Here is a 17,086-nt window from a genome sequence, read left to right as displayed (position 1 = left end):
TGTATGTGACACTATGCAGTCTGTATACTTTAGAACACAAAGACCACAACCCCTCCTCTCTTAAATCTTAGATCACTGGGATGACTGAAGAATGGCTGGCTTTTGATTAAGGGTGTTTAAAGACATTGTTTTACTGCATAGCTTTTAAATCTAATTACATTTTAACAGTCCGTTAATCTTAGTACAGTATGTTCTTTTATCCTGTTCTATTGACTTACTATTGATTATACTCTTTTTTAAATATTTGTATTGTTATTTTAGCTTTTAAAATATATTTTGTGAGAAATCACTGTCATAGTTTATATAAATTTGTTGTATAATTCTTGGCTCATGGCCTTATGAGGAGTGTCCATATGAAAGGTGTTATACAAATAAAGTTGGGTTGATTGGAATGTTGTAGAATTTAGTAAAGAGCGCTCTCTGGTGGCATTGTGTGGACAGTGAACCCAACTTTACCATGACTCACTCGTTTACCACTTTGTGCAATAGAGAAAGCAAATACGTGTAACACAGACTTTGATTCGAGCAATTCTGATTGTATCTTATAGATCAGTGCATTTAGGTGATATCACCCCGTCATCCTCTTACAGCTTGTAAATGACGTAATCTGATGGCAAATTAAAAGTTAATTTTAAAAATAGGATTTCCGTTTTTATTGTTATATTTTTTAAAGATCAAGTATAAAAAACTAAAGTGGACGGGCCCAACAACTCTGGAACGACCTGTCTGAGGAAATCAGCTGTCAGTGATCTCCTAATTAATATTTGAACCATTGAAAGTCTTTTACATTTATTTCATTCCTACAATAATATATTATTATTCCTACATAGATATATTATTTCCAATTAGCTTTCACCACGATTGACTCATGTAGCACTCGAATTACTCATCATGAGTCGTAATTCCACCTAAAGTGACGTCACATGAAGGCTGGGTTGGTTTATATTCACCATTGCCAGGAGAAGCTCCGCCGACTCGGGATGTCAGACGTTGTGAATCGAGCGCTCCCAACCCACACACACGCTCAGTTTGAACTGCGCAACCTCATCTCTGGCCTCTGATTGGCCAGCGGGGCAGCGACAGCAGCTTGTGTGTGTGTGTGTGACAGCAGTAGCAGCAGCTAGCATCACACCAACTGACAGCGTTAGGGAAGTTCACGAGAAGCAGCGGGGTTTTTTTTTAATTTTCTATTCGACACACCGGGGGCGGAGGGAACCTCGGAGAGAAAAGAAGACATTACTCCATTAGTGAGCAGGGTGAGGATGACTGTCCCGGCGGGAGAGGGATGAAGATGACACCTCTGTTATGGCGAGTGGTGTCAGTGTGGCTCTGTGTCGCTGTGCTCTCCCGGTAAGTTTGGCTCAACGCGTCTCATGTCAACACGGCGCTGCTTGTTCACTTGTCCTGGACGCGGCTGAACTGTCTGAGTAACGCTGCTCCGGGTTCAGACATGTAGCTCCCGTTAGCTAGCTGGCGTCAACATGGGGTGTGATGTGGCACCTGGCCGGACTCCTGGCTTGTTGTCACGGAGTTAGCTTCAGTCACTGACCACTAGCCAGGTGTAGCATAGCCGAGTTAGCTAATGAACAAGTTGTTCTTGAACGTTAGCTTGGTCCTCTGGCTCGTTGGGTTTTCACGGCCTGTCTATTTGGCTGACTAGAATAGGAATTTAAAGAATGTCACTGTACATGTATCACCTCTTGAATCTCATCTGATCAGTAAGTGTGTGGGTGGGTGGGTGGAAGTTTAAACTCACTGGAAGACACGTGACTGTAACGACCACAAGGGTTCACCTCCACTCACAGAGCCGCTGTCCCAGCAGCCACGCTGCCACAGGGCTGACGTTACATGGATCCGGTTCATCAGCTGTTGGCAGGATTAAAGGCCTTTTGCGTCAGCCCTGTTGAGAGCTGCAGGTCGTCTGTGTGAATCTGACAGAGCACACACACGCACACACACACGCACATGGAAGGAGAGCTTATGCAGGGTGATTATGTGCTGTGGCCATCATGTTAGAGGACAAGTCACTAAACATAACACGCACCGGCCACTGCTCTTCACACAGAAGAGGGGAGGGAGGGAGAACTGATGTAATATGGTATTAAGATCTGCGTGGCCTACTTTCACCGGCTTTGCTTTAGCTGTCATTTTACACTCAACCTCTGAGTGATAATATTTCAATGTCTGTTATCTGTGTTGTTGGCACAGAGCAGTCGGGTTAAATATAGAGATGCTGTAGTCAGTGGAAGTTGGTCAGATTAATTGACATTTACTGACGTTGCCTCAGCACTCATGTCAGAGCAGCTCAGGTAACAGTAATAATATAAATAGCATCTGATTTACATTTGGTGTAGTAGCCCTGGTATCATCTGGATTAGCAACTAGCAGACATTCCTGACCTCCAGGGTTTCTACAGGACCTTTTTTAAAAGTAAAAAAAAAAGTAAATACTCTAAAATATATTAAATTATTACGTACTAGCTCTCAAATACCTTTCGGTGAATCTTAATAAGTTGGTGTTCATTTAATTCTACTTTTGTCATGCTACACTTCTTTTTTCAAGCGAATTGATAAAACCACAAGCAACACCAAAGTGGAACTGATAACTGATAGTATCTAAACACCCCCGCTTAGAATCCTTTGCATTAGACTCAGTTTTCTGTACGAAAGAATATGAAAAGCATCTCTGCCTGTATCTGTGAGATGTTCTGACATTTCAAGGGTAAATCTCTGAGGCTTCTTCACCCTATATTCAGTGATTTTCAGAAGTGAAACTAATTCTAGGACTCAGATAATCCACCATATCTGTCATACTTTACATGCGTCTTACACTTAATTAATTATGGTCTTGAAATATGTATTTTAACCATCCACATATTTTAATTTCCCCAAATAAAATGTAAAGGATTTTGACTCATTTTAAAATACTATCACATTGTTTTGTCTGCAGTTAAAAGTAATATCATAGTACAAGTATTTCCACAACATGCAGTATACTGGTGCTTCAATATCACTTTGTTCAAAGAGATGTAATTATGATACAGTTTAAATGTATGAATCATAATTACCACATGGGTGGTGCCATGTCGATGTTGTCATATAGTCCATTATCTGATCATTACTCGGGTTCAAAGCTTAAGTAATCAATGATACATCATGTCACATGATATTCATGTGACTGTCATTAATCTTGGGTATGGCAGGAATGGGAAGTCTTTTTCCTGTTAAGGGACATTTCATTTTTTTTAACGTTCTCCATGGGTCATGCTAAATTATTGAACACACATATCACACTTACCTCAACTAACCGCCACAAATTATTTTTGTCTTTTTGGCTATTCGCTCACTTACCACAAAACCTGTCTCAGTAAAATAGTCTCTGTCAGGATGTGGTCTTGTAAAAGCTGTGTTGAGCACATATACTCGGTCAGAGGAGACCACCCTGAAGGATGTGTCAGTCTACTCTTTTATGTTATTTTCTTTTATTGGATAAAAAAAAGAATTGCTGTCATGAGAATTTTTTAATTTTGGGTTTTGTATAGATCTATTGTCTTGTGGGCTGAATACAGCTTAGAGAACCCCTAGTATAGGGTATGTTATCCCTTGTACATCCTGTCTCCTTAATTCATTACACACACACAGAGAATAGTCATTTCATCATGAGGAAGTCCACCTAAACTATCCTGTACTTATTAAGTTGTTTTACAAACATATCATGTACCCATCATACCACTCTTTATCTGTGACCACATAGTTAATTATTTAGCAACTCATTCTGTAGTCATGACTCTTGCTCCTTTGGGACTTGCATTACGGCTACTGCCTTTTAATTAGAAAACAGATGTTCACTGTGTTCACCGAAGTGTTTGAGGCCAGTCTCGCCTCTCAAGGCAGATCAACAAAGCAGTTGAGCCAGCCAGAACTTAAAGAACTTGACCTGGAATCCTGAATTAAGTCCAGATAATAGCCTGGATCATTGACAATTTACAGTCACTGTTGGAGTTTGGCCTTTGAGACTGGATGACCTTTTACCCCGCAGGAATCTGACATTATTGCAATATTTAAAGTCTTGTTACTGTTAATTATTGTTGGTTTCCTGCCAGGAGTGACCCAGACCTATTTCCTGGCAAAGTCTCAACCAACAGAAGTGTGGGGTTTAATACAAAGGAGACAAAGACAGAAGAGAAACTTAACACTTGCTAGAAAAAAAATACAGAAGCAAAAATCGCTAAAGATAAAGAACATTATTGTCTTCAAATGAGACTTTTCTCACTCTAGAGGCAACAAATGTCACATGTTTCAAACAAGAGATAAAATAGGTTGAGCAATATGTAACTTGTTTTAGGCGTGTGTATGTATTTCCCTGACTCTGCATACAGATTAGATAAATTGTCTACACTCTGGTACAGGCCACCTGGATTTTCTCAGGCCGCTGCTTCTGTGTGTGACTCACTTCGCTCTAATAAAATGTTTAGCTTGACTGATTCTAGAGTTTATGAATATTTCTATAATCTGAGCTTCTTTCCCAAATGTATTATGAAGTGACCCATATCAGGACAAAATGACTCACTGATTATTATTCCCTTCATCATGTAGGTACCCTAGTTGCTATGTTGGTTGCACAGAGTCGCACCAAGAGGCCCAGAGGACCATGTCCCCACAGGACGTCAGTTCGGAGGAAGAGTTGGGAGAGAAGACTCCTCATGAAAAGGTAGCGTCAGTTGAACAGTACTATACAACAACAAAAGTCATTACCAGGAAGTTCCCCCGGCTGCTATTTGAGATCACTCATGTGACCATACGCGTTATACAAGTTTTATAGACACATTTCAGATTGAGTGTGTGTGTGCGTGTGTTTTTCTCCAGGTTGAGGAGAGCTGGGTCTTGCCTGCCCAGTCCTTGTCTGACAATGAGCTGCTGTTAGAAGATAATCATCAGAACGAGGAGCAGACAACACAGCACACGGACAAAAAAGAACAAGATTCAGAGGTATAGTTATAAAATGTATATAAATTTAAAATGAGGTGTGGGACATTCAGATCCCAACTTAACACAACAAATGATTTCCGTGTAAGGGCACTTGTTTAATTATCGTAAGAATTTTAGGGACCTGTTTATTGTTGCACCTAATTTCTTTGCGATTTGGTTGCTTCCTGAGCATCACAACGAATTCAGACCTGGACAAGGGATCAGATGCTTTATTCCATCCAGTTCTTTTTATTGATCCTTTCTGGAACATTTCCCGATTGAGGTGTTTGTTAGATCGGTCCAGCTTTGGCTAATGGACTAATCGTTAAAACATTCCACTCGACAGCTTAAGTATCTCTCTGTTTTTCCATCAGGCCTTGGAAGTGCAAGTGCCCAATGTTGAGGCAGAAACAGAGGCAGACAAGGAAATGTCCCAATCAGAGCAAGAACCTGAGCCAAACTCAGAAAATCCAAATCATGAAACCTCTGTCGTTCAAGAGCATGATTCACCTGCTCTGCTCCCATCATCTGACCCTGTCTCTGGTTTTTCCACTGAGCTTAAAGACAATCCCAGCATCATCAACCTTGAAGACAGTGTCACAAAAAGGTATAGTTTTATCTGTTTTAGAATAAATTCATTTAAATCTGTCAGCTCTCTGTAAAAATGTATGATTGGATTTCTTGCACCGAGTGAGAAGAACAAGGTACTTTAAAAATGTTTACTTTGTCAAGGATGGCTTCCCTGTAAGTGCAATGATTTAAAAAGGTTTGCACGTTTTTTCATTCCAGTGTTTCAGATGATGCATCTGATGAAGCTGCACCTGATGTTGTTGAATCTGAGCTGCCTCCTGGTGACTGTGGAGAAGAAAACAATCCGTATGACAGTGATAGGTGGGTACTTTCATCTAGAAAAATGTCAACATAATGTTTCTTGCACTTTGTCAAGTTGGTTTGAGTGTTATTCTGTTTAAAAGATCAGTATAACTCTTTGTAACAAGGCCACAACGTTTTTTTTCTGTTTCCACAGCAGTCCTCCGATTGTTCTGGAGAACATTTCCAATGTTCACACTGCAGGTACTAAAACCCACACTGACTCTCCTCTGACTCCTTCAGTCGGAGACAGCACACAGCCTCTGGAAGTCAACACATCACATGTGGTGAGAGAGCAGGTAAAAAAAAACACGGACACAGTGTGAGCTATTTCCAGAGGAAGATGTCCCAGCTCTCCTTTTCTCATTATCTCATTACCTCATTATCTTTGACAGGACCTGAGCTCCCCTGTCACCACAGACACAGATCCCAGTGTGAGCAGCAAAGACCCCGAGGACATCCCCACTTTTGATGAGTGGAAGAGAAAGATGATGGAGGTGGAGAAAGAGAAGAGTAGGTTTACATATTAAAACATATTTAATGTATGTACTTCAAACCCCAAAAGAGTTTTTAATGAAACTGAATGTAAAGATTGAATTTTATTTAAACTTTTATTAAAACTCTTGTGTTTTTTCTCCTTAGCGCTGTCTACTCACCCCTCTAACAATGGTGGTTCTCATACACTGAAGAAGGCCCAGAAGAACTTTAATAACTATGCCTCAGTGGAATGTGGAGCCAAGATCCTTGGTTCTAACCCAGAAGCTAAGGTACTGTGTATGTATAAAACTATATCCTGCTAATGAATATGCTTGCTCTGTTGGCTGTTGACCGAATGGCACATACAAACTGATATTGCTTTGTTTCATACAGAGTACTTCAGCGATATTGAAGGAAAACATGGACTTGTACATGTTAAACCCCTGTAGTCACAAGATCTGGTATGTAGAATTTTTGCATCTCCTGCTTACTGTCCACATTTATAACCTGATATTATTTATTTATCCATCTGATTTGTCATTGTTTGCTTCATGTTCCCTCTCGCTCAGGTTCATCATTGAGCTCTGTGAGCCCATCCAGGTGAAGCAGCTGGACATCGCAAACTTTGAACTCTTTTCCTCTACTCCCAAAGACTTCCTGGTCTCCATTAGTGATAGGTAGGCATTGCAGCTACTTAATGTGACACAGTATGTAACTATTTCTCTAACTCATTCAGTAGATTTTAAAGCTTCTTTTAGTTACTTACCTCTTCAACTGGCATATATCAAATTTAAATGATAAAAACCAGGGCTTTTTCTGTGTCTGCAATCCAGATCACTCAATTGTTTACACTTGCTCCTCCAGATACCCAACAAATAAGTGGTTAAAACTGGGAACCTTTCACGCCAGGGATGAGCGCACAGCCCAGAGCTTCCCATTAGATGAGCATCTCTATGCTAAATATGTGAAGGTGAACACAAATATTTTTTTCTTTGTCATCTCCTAATCCAATTGAATAATTTAACACGTACTTTAAGCAGGGCTTTCTCTCTAAATCTCTTTGAATTGAAGTTTTGCCTCCTTCACTTTTATTTTCTTCCCCTGCTATGAAGTGGTCTGGTCATTTTATGGTGGATTGAGAGACTATTATGAGACAGTATTGCAGAAGGTCTTGACATCTTCATGTAATTAGTAGTGGTTGGTTGAAGTCACTTACATTGGTTCACGGAGTTAATTTCGGGATTGTTAATATTATACATCCTTCGTGATTAAGGCCAAGAGGGTTGTATGTTGTAGATTTAAATGAACAAATTGCAGAGTTAATGACTTAATATTAATCTGAAGTGACTAGTAAAACCAGTACACAACATTTGTTCCTGTTGTGAATGGATGCATAAATGTCTTTAATTACTTCTCCCTTTTTCCCATGTCTCTTGCTTCAGATGTTCACCAAGTACATAAAGGTTAGCCTGCATTTCTTGTGTGAGCTGGATAGTAAACATGGAGGGAGTTGTGTTTTGTCTTTCTTTCGTATCACTGGTGTGGTTATCTTTAAACAGAATCTGATCTTTAACTTGCTGTGCTACTTGCTAACCCCAAATACTCAAAACATTCTACATGTTACATTAAGAACATCTGATAACCCACGAATTGAATCAACCTGTTGTTAATCAATAATATTCCATCAGGTGATCCAACATGTCATATACTGAGATGTTTCTTTTATTTCCTCATGCAGTACCTTGTTGCCATTCAGTCCACTGGAGTTTCTCTTTAACCCTTTCTCTTAAATTCACAACAAAACAAAACAGCTTTGCTTTGCTTTGCTGTTTGTTCGTAACATGCCCATCCACTGCTGAGTGCTGATTTGCGTGGTGTGTAATGCAGCACATTTCACATGATCATAATATCTGAATCATTTTTGCATTTTGTTTTAGGTAGAGTTGGTCTCTCACTTTGGCTCTGAACATTTCTGTCCCCTCAGTCTCATAAGGTACGTAACAAATAAGGAATTAGAAATATGAAATGGCCCATTTTTGACTTTTACTTTAGAAAGCTGAAAAAAAAAGTTTTTACCCTAAAGCAAACATGACAATTAACACAAAATGTAGCTTGTACAAGTTAAGTATGTGTTATACTGTTATGGTCCTACCTTTCTTTTATGCCTGTGTGTATGTCTTTGTTGTTGATTGAGTTGTCTTGTATTTTTTATTTAATTACCATTTTAATCTATTATTTAAATCTCAAATATCAAATCATTCAGCTTGGAGTCTGTTCTCCAAATGATAGCTTGTTGCATACTGCATGAGCTGTAGATGGTGTCAAGTAATATTAATTAATATTTGGCATGTGGCCTCGAGGGATTCAGCTGACACTTATCATTGCACTATAAAGCCTGAGGTGTTTACACATGGAACTAGTGCATGCATGTTAACTGTAGTTCACTTCTGCATAATGTAAAGACAGATGTGGTTGAAGTTGGCACACGAGGAAGTGAGAGTTATTATTGAAACTAACAACTGTTCATTATAATAGTCATTTAGAAAGAAGGAAATGTTCCTGTTGCCTGCTCTGGGGAAATCAAACACTAATTTGCTGCTTGACATTAACACTGTTTTGTATGTTGAAACCACTTCTTGGATGTCTTTCCTGTATTTAATGACCTGTGTGTGTGTGTGTGTGTGTGTGTGTGTGTGTGTGTGTGTGTTGGGTGCTTTTAATAAAAAACCCTGCCCCATTGAGACGGTTGAAGATTGAAATAGAAATTTGACTCTATTTAAGTTGCTGCATGAAACAGATTAGATTTCACTTCTAAATGTGAATGGTGGTAGAATATAATTTTTTTTGTTTTACTTTTGCTACCAGGGTGTTTGGGACAAGCATGGTAGAAGAGTACGAGGAGATAGCTGATCCCCCAGAAAGACCAGACGATCAGGATGATGACCTGGGTAAGCACTGAAAATAATACAGCTGGGAATGTTTTCTTGAGAACAAGACAGGTTGTACTGCTGAACAAGATACACACAGTACAACCTGTCTGGTACAGTTTGTTTTAAGGAGTGTTTACACAGTGTAGTTTAAGAGATCAATGTGTTTTTAATAAGGGAACTACCTCCTACAGATTACCCATCTGGATACGCACCCGGTGAAGTCAAGTTATCAAAGAATCTGATCGGATCAGCAAAAGGTAAGTCTGGCTGAAAGGGATTTCTACTGCATATAGACCTGTAGACCTGTATCACTCTATTAACTTGTTACTCTGCTGTTTAAATTTTCTTTTCAGATGTCATTCTGAACATGGTCAATAACATTGCTGTCAATGTTCTCGGTGGAGGCCCAGAGATGCAAGGTAAGATCCCCACAGTCAGCTGGACATCTGTGCTCACTGGCAGCTCAAATGTTTTATAAAGGAAATACAGTCACTACTTTATGTTTCCAAAAAGAAGAAAATCTTTGCTCATCACTTCTTAACAGCTTGTGAATAGTAATAATTGGTGCAGCGAGTCTTAATGTTTTATTTCTTATTTTTATAGTCAATATATCATCCCAGGAAGTGAACGTGACTGAGCCATCAGCACAGATTGAAACCACGACTCAAACGGCCTCTACAGATCCTACTTCAGTGTGAGTACCTGTCAAGAGTTTTATAACATCACCTATAGCTTCCACTTCAACATATAATTAACAGTTTAACTGTTCTTCATTAATTGAACATGCAGCTGCATAACAAATGTCAGTTTAGAGGTTTGTAGTGATTGATTGTGGTTAATATGGCCTTGATTAACAAATGTTTTATGACTTATATAAGGTCTGCATAGAAAGCTACAGTAAAACTGAGAACACACCTGTGCAATATAACTAAATTTGAAATGATTCAAAACTCTTATGATAACATTTTTTTTTTTTAATTGAAATGTATTTGATCGTATGTATAATTTAAAAACAAACTGCTTTGATAGACTACAACATCAAAAGTCAGTTTACCTAGCAATCAAAAATGAAATTCCAGTTAAGGCTAAATGCACGAACAAGGATATAAAATGACCTGTGAACCCCACAGTTTTTTCTTTTTGTGGCTCGGGTTATATATAATACAGTGCTGGTTACCATGTAGTGAGAAAATGCCTGAGCAAGTAAGAAACCAGACTGTGAGACTCCATAAAGATGGGAGAGGGTACAAGAGCTTCAGAAGGCTCCTGAACATGAGCTGAAACACAAATCTCAGCAGTGGTGGGGAGGTATATAAAGAGCCTCACTACCAGCAACAGAAGGTGCAGTGGCTGTGCAGTTTGCTACTTACACAGCCTTACATAGAAAAACAGATGGGTAAGTGCTTCGGACTTGGCACTAGAGTTATCTGTAGAAATTGGTGTTGCAGTGACTAATCAGTAAGTGCGAATGACATTGCCCGAAGTCGCCCTCCGTGGATGGCATCCAAGAAGAAAACGATTACTCAAGAAACAGCATGAAACGTTTCAACTTTGAAAGAACAGGAAAAGAGGCCTGATGAATCTTGGCAACACATTCTTTGGATCAGATGAAACCAAAATAAAAAAGTTTGGATCATTTGGGGTCAGAACTGGCCAACCGTGTCCCCCTGACTTGTATCCAGTAGAATATCTTTGATTCTATTTTAAAGCGGAAGGTGACGCAACAAATCTCAGCAAAGAGCAGCAGAAGACAATCTTCTGTGAACATCTCTATAGATTTGTGCAAGACGAGTAACATCCATGCCCAGGAGGAACAAATCTACATCAAATATTATAAATCTACAAATCTACATAAAATAGGTCCATATTAAAAAATGGACCTATCTATCTTACATCTACTAATTCCCGAAATCTCTGTGTTGCTCGCATATCTCCAAAACCGATTTGGACATGTGATACGTTCAATATGAAATGAACTTTGAATAAAGAGGTGACCAGTGCTCTGCAGCTGCAGTAGCTGGTTTTAATAAATTAATAGTAATAGTATAACGTTGCTTTACATGCTGTATATACTGTATTTTGTAGTGGAGCCTGAAGTGCCACATGTTTTGTATTGAAATGTGTTGGTATAATATTGTGCCTGATCTTTGATGTGTCTAATTTATACTATATTTTTCTTCTGTCTCCATAGTCCAGACTCTGAAGAGGCAGTTATTTTATCAGACCCCAGTATCTCTGAAACTGGAGCCCCCTCGTCAGAGACCCCTGAGTCAGAGACATCTGATACTGAAACTAGCGAACAAGAGCTCCCACTAGTGGAGGAACAAATTATTATACCTTTAGAGAAAGATGAAGAAGAACATATCAGCTCTACAATCGTCCTTCTGGAAAAGGATGAAGAGGAATTGGATGGAGGAAAAGAAAAAATGGACAATCACAAGCGACAAGATAATCAGAATTACTGCACACTACTTCCTTCATTATCTTCTTCATGCTCTTGTACAGCTTCCTTCCAGGAATACCTCCTTTGGCAGTGTTCAGCCCTGCTGTCCAAAAAGAGGAAATGCCAAACAACGGATAGAAAGCAAAGGATTCCTTCTACAACACCCACCTGGCACCTACCCCTGTCCCCCACCGCCTGCCCTGAGCCTCAGCTGCACCACACAGAGGTACATCAGCTCCATAAAAAGGAACATGCTTCAGTGCAGGAGCCAGAGAGCGGAGCCAGCCCATCAGAAGCCCCTCAGCCTCAGGGGGACACAATAGAATCTCATAAAGAGCCTGTGTCTGAACCTCCTTTGCTGGAGCCCAGTCAAACGTCGAGCCTCCCCAAACCCAGTGCCACCTATTCATCTGGCACCAAACCTACTCCTATTGTGGAGACGCCACAGCCGCCTCCTGAGGAAACGGTGAAGGAGCAAAGGCCAGAAGAGAGCCTGGATGTGTTAGCTGCAGAGAAGTACACTGAGCCATCAGTCCCTCTCAGTAGCGCCATCGATGTGAAGCCCAGTGTCAGTGCAACAGTGGACAATGTCTCAGTGGAGCCAACTGAGGAAAAGCCTGATGTTGATGTTTCTCAGTTAGAATTAAATACCCCTGTCCAAATCCCAGACAAAACAGATCCTCCTCAGCTGCTACCTCCTACCACCTCTGTTCATTTAGAACATCAGCCTGACCCACCAACTGTACCTAAAATGACCACCACATCCACAGAGCCGTCCCACCCTGCTCCAGACCCTGTCACAGAACTTGAGCCCTCTGGTGGCCCTGCAGTCATCACTGAGAATAAAATGGAGGATCTCACAGACGACATCTCTACATCATCAGGTGGTAACCTGCCTCATCCCTCACCTGCCTCACCATCCCTCTCGGACATCTATGCAGAGACCCCCAATGGCTCAGAGCAGAACAGCAACCTGATGCACGGCTCCAGCCAGAAGGAGTCTGTGTTCATGAGACTCAACAACCGCATCAAGGCCCTGGAGATGAATATGTCGCTCAGCGGACGCTACCTGGAGCAGCTAAGTCAGAGGTGAGGGATGAGGACACACTCTGCTGCTCCTTGTGTATGAACTGAGTTGAAGGTGATATTAAAGATATCTTCTTTCATGTTTTGATTAAAGGTATCGTAAGCAGATGGAGGAGATGCAGAAAGCTTTCAACAAAACCATCATAAAACTCCAGAACACCTCAAGAATAGCAGAGGAACAGGTGAGCAATGAAAGGGCATGGATGTTGGTCCAGACAAGATACTTAGTTTCAGTCTGAGAATGAGATAGCTGTCCCAAAATTATTCAATCATATTTATTCCGAATTCTTACTGGGCTGAATTCAAGAGATTGGAGATGTTTTCGTCGGCATAGGGATTAAAGCTGCTTTAATCAGTAATTTTATAATAGGAAAGGATCAAATGTTACATGTGAAAAGGGGAACCCATAGTGACAAACCCAGTAACATCAAGTAATTGTCACTTGATGTACCTCAGCTCTGTAGAGCATTTTATCTTCTTTTAGCTCATTGTTTTGTCCCCACTTCTCTTTTTACCAGCCTCTTTCCAGCAGCAGCAAGGAGCTGTAAAGGAAGTAAAGGTTCAACAATAAATTCACTGTTTGTCATCTTCCCAGTGCTAAATGGAAAACAAGGTTAGAGACTATAGGTGAACAAACAGGGCATTTGGAAAGTAATCAGATCTCTTCACGGTTTCACATTTTGTTATGTTGGAGCCTTATGCTAAAATACAAACAAAAAACTATTCTCCATCAATCTATACTCAAAAACAGACATCAGACATCTTTTGACCTTTTATTATTTGCTATGACATCTGAAAGTTTAGCTCAGGTGCCTACTTTTCCTGATCATCTTTTATACATATTATATTATTTATTCATATATCCTACCTTTCTACATCTTGATACGAGTATACCCATTCATTTGTTTGTTGGACAGGATTTTGAAAGTCATAAACTTATATAATGTCTCACAGCTGACAATGCATATCCGAGCAAAAGCCAAGCCATAAGGTCAAGGAACTGCCTGCAGAGCTCAGAGGCAGGAAGGTTATAAAAACCTGTGAATGCACTGTAGTGAAGCATTTTACTGCTTAACAGGCAGATCATTCCCTCAGGAGTTTTTGGAGGGCTTAAAATCAGCTGGTGTATAGACTGCGACACGACTGCGAATGAGAGCCAACATCTGCTGGCTGTGACAATAAGCACCTTTTTGCTAACATTCTGTGTGTGTGTGTGTGTGTGTGTGTGTGTGTGTGTGTGCGTGTGCGTGTGTGATTGCATTATGACATTGTCCTTTTTTTTCCCCCATAGGACCTGCGTCAGACTGAGTCCATTCAGTTGCTGCAGGGCCAGCTGGAGAATGTGACTCAGCTGGTTCTCAACCTGTCAGACAGAGTGAGCCAGCTGCAGAATGAGGTAGATACAACACTCCAGGCATAAAGCCTTCATGTGTGATCAGGAGTTTTTCATCTGGGGATTAAACAGAGTCAATTTAGTCCATTTTTATGGGACCACGTCATTCGAATGTACCAGAACTTTTGCCCACCAGGTGGTGACGCATAGTTTCCTTTATTTAACCACGAAGGGCCCACTATGATAGAATATCTGTTCTGCCAGGGAGTTGCGGTCAAGATGGGGAGCAAAATGTTTTCTAAAGTGTCAAGAGGGGGGAAAGGATTCGAGGTTGAGATTGACTTGCAGTTCATTCCAAGCTTGTGGAGCCTTAAAGGAGAGGGCAGATTTATCCAGCTGTATTCGGGTGGATAGCGACTTCAGGGGAATGTTATCTTATGATTTAGTGCTAAAGTTACTGGAGCAGACTAGATACTGCGATAATTTACACAATGAAGCTTTTGCCTAGAAAATACATATATGGATTCCTCTCCATAGAGTGAATTCCATTGAACCCTTTCATATAAGTCCAGTGATATACAGAAACATCAACCAAATCCAGTTAGTTTTTCGGTTCAACTTCCAATTTATTTAGAGTCTGGATTTTTGCTGGGTGTTCCTTTCACCTATTTTGTAACATCACATATTTCCTCTGTTTTGCTTATTGTGTAATCTGTTACCTAGGTGTCTGACAGGCAGAACTACCTGCTGCTGTCTCTGGCGCTGTGTGTGTGTCTCGTCCTGTTGCTGTGTGCAAACCACTGCCGCATCTCTACGATTCCCCCAGCCACGGAACCAGAGCCTCCCATACCCAAGAGCTACACCTACTGCTGCCCTGAAAGGTGGGTAAACAACTGTACAATGTACTTCAGTCAGTCAGGGGACATTTGTTTTTGACACAACATGGCAAAGACAGCGGATGTGAATAAGCAGAGCGGCATCTCCAAATGGGCTATTAAAGCAAATGGGAAGAGGTTACAGTGCCTCGAATAGCTTCCACCCATTAATCCACTTAATCGATAGAAGTATTCATCAGAAACGTCGCAGCTGGATCACACAGCTGTGACTCACGTCTTTAGAAAAGAGCTACATGCAGTTTTTTCTCTTTTCATAACAGGCAGTTCTCTTCCGGTGATGAGACGGGCTTGAAGAGGAGTGCGTCCTATCCATTGATACACTCTGAGTCATTCCAGTTAGACTCCACTGAAGGTAGAGTTGTACTAAAGTTCTATTAGGGTAATAATAAAAATCATATAATCATATATCTTGAATAATAGCCAATCTTGCTAAAATTAAACTCATTCTTTGGCTCACAGGCCCTGAGATGCTGCACGCCGAGGAGACGCAGAGTCTTTGTCCAGCTAACAGAAAGGTGTGTAAAAATAAATGTATCGCAGTGCAGAATAATAGTGTAAAATGAAATAGTTCGAAATACTGGCTGTAAGATATTAACACCCTCAATCTCTCCCCGCACAGAGGAGACGTCGTAAGATGAAGCCCATTGAAAAAGTGGAGACTCTGAAACCCTCCATCCACGCTGCTTCAGAACTGAGTAATGGAGCTATTTTGTGTAACGGTGTGCCTATCACCACAAACCCCACACCGTTTACAAAAAGATTCCTCCAGCCTCTCTTTAGAGACTCACTGTCAGAGGGGAGCTCAGAGGGATCCTCACATTCAGACGACCCCTCCTTCTGTGGCATCACCACAGCCTGCTCTCGAATCTGCGACAGCCTCCCTCAGCCCAAGACCCGGGCAGAGAAACGGGCATTGAGACGCCGGCGTCCCAAGCCCGGCTGCACGGTGGTGGACTTGCTTCAAGTCCCACAGAGGGACAGGAGGGAACCGTTGCCCATCTCTACCATAGAGGACCTCATGAACAGGAAAACAGAGCAAAGCTCTGGGACATTTGGAGTGAATGTTGCCCTCTCAGGTTCTGTCTGACAGAAGAGAAGAGACGAACTTCCAAAGGCTCCACTTCTCCTCACTCACTGCAAAACTCTTTCTAAAAGAGCATGAATGTTCATTTCTGTAGCCTCAGGCAGCTTTAAGCTCCACGATGAGGCTGTCCCTTCACTCTCACTGTTCACTTTTGTTCTCTGTTCATGTTCTCTGTTCCGTTCCTATCTGACCTTTTTGTATTTGTTATACTTCAAGTCAAAGAAATGTCTTCCCGGCTTAAGATTAAAGCTTTTCTCTTGTGTTTGGAAATATTGTAGCATATCCCCCGAAAGATGGTCGAGACTTTCAACTGATGGTTTCAGGTTTATTTGAAGCTTCCCTAAACAACACCGTAAGAGCTTGGGCCTCTTCGGGGGGTCGCTACAAACATAAAACTTTCCCTTTGTGAAGTTACAGATTCATAACAGGAAGTCCGCGTCTCTACCGGAACTTCACTTTCAAAATAAAAGCATGTAACACAAAAACGGAAAAGAGATTTTCCGACCTTAAAGCCAGCAAATATTTCACAATAACATAACAGAAAGACACTTACACAATATTAACAATAAGAGCTTGGGTTATTTACAAATATTGTGACCATTGACCTAAATTCTAACACAATGGACTCAGCAGAGGCTTGTTTTGCTGCACACATTTAACACATTCACTCACTTTGTTGAAGCCATTTCTGTCTCTAGAACACTTTTTTTCTCTTCTTTATCTCATTTTGAATCTTCTGCCTATAAGTTGCTTCTGACCTTCACGCAATAGCTTGAAGGTCAGAAGCAACTTAGTCTTTTACTTTTGTCAGTTTCATCTTCAGAGTAAAAGCAGAGAAACACTTGACTGATGTTCTTTCAGCAGGTCAATGATCCCCTCCTTTCAGCCTCAGGAGTGTTGTTCTGTTACTGACCCTGAGTCCTGGGGGAGAGTAATGTTCTCCTCATCCGTCAGAGAACACAGCATTATGAAACAGCTTTCCATTGTCGACTTGTATTAG

The 17,086-nt window shown here is 40.9% G+C and overlaps 1 protein-coding gene across 2 annotated transcripts; it reads left to right on the top strand.

Moving 5' to 3' along the window:
• The first annotated feature begins 1,002 nt into the window (after positions 1 to 1,002).
• On the top strand, positions 1,003 to 16,356 carry LOC118117768 (SUN domain-containing ossification factor). Of its 2 annotated transcripts, XM_035170308.2 has the most exons (24): positions 1,004 to 1,350; positions 4,596 to 4,710; positions 4,866 to 4,988; positions 5,342 to 5,574; positions 5,757 to 5,858; positions 5,995 to 6,136; positions 6,233 to 6,350; positions 6,480 to 6,604; positions 6,708 to 6,775; positions 6,884 to 6,991; positions 7,179 to 7,284; positions 7,757 to 7,777; positions 8,252 to 8,307; positions 9,180 to 9,262; positions 9,436 to 9,501; positions 9,598 to 9,663; positions 9,848 to 9,938; positions 11,436 to 12,776; positions 12,868 to 12,955; positions 14,065 to 14,169; positions 14,830 to 14,987; positions 15,263 to 15,354; positions 15,462 to 15,517; positions 15,622 to 16,356. In XM_035170308.2, the coding sequence occupies exons 1-24, from the start codon at positions 1,286 to 1,288 to the stop codon at positions 16,087 to 16,089; spliced, it is 3,996 nt and encodes a 1,331-aa protein (XP_035026199.2). In that variant the 5' UTR covers positions 1,004 to 1,285; the 3' UTR covers positions 16,090 to 16,356. The 2 variants fall into 2 exon arrangements, with proteins under 2 accessions (XP_035026200.2, XP_035026199.2); XM_035170309.2 differs by lacking the exon at positions 7,757 to 7,777 and having other exon boundaries at positions 1,003 to 1,350.
• Positions 16,357 to 17,086: the final 730 nt, after the last annotated feature.

The sequence above is a fragment of the Hippoglossus stenolepis genome, chromosome 11 (assembly GCF_022539355.2).
Source record: "Hippoglossus stenolepis isolate QCI-W04-F060 chromosome 11, HSTE1.2, whole genome shotgun sequence".
Lineage (NCBI taxonomy): Eukaryota > Metazoa > Chordata > Actinopteri > Pleuronectiformes > Pleuronectidae > Hippoglossus > Hippoglossus stenolepis.
The sequence above is the reverse complement of the archived record's forward strand: the minus strand, read 5'-3'. Positions and strand labels throughout refer to the sequence as shown.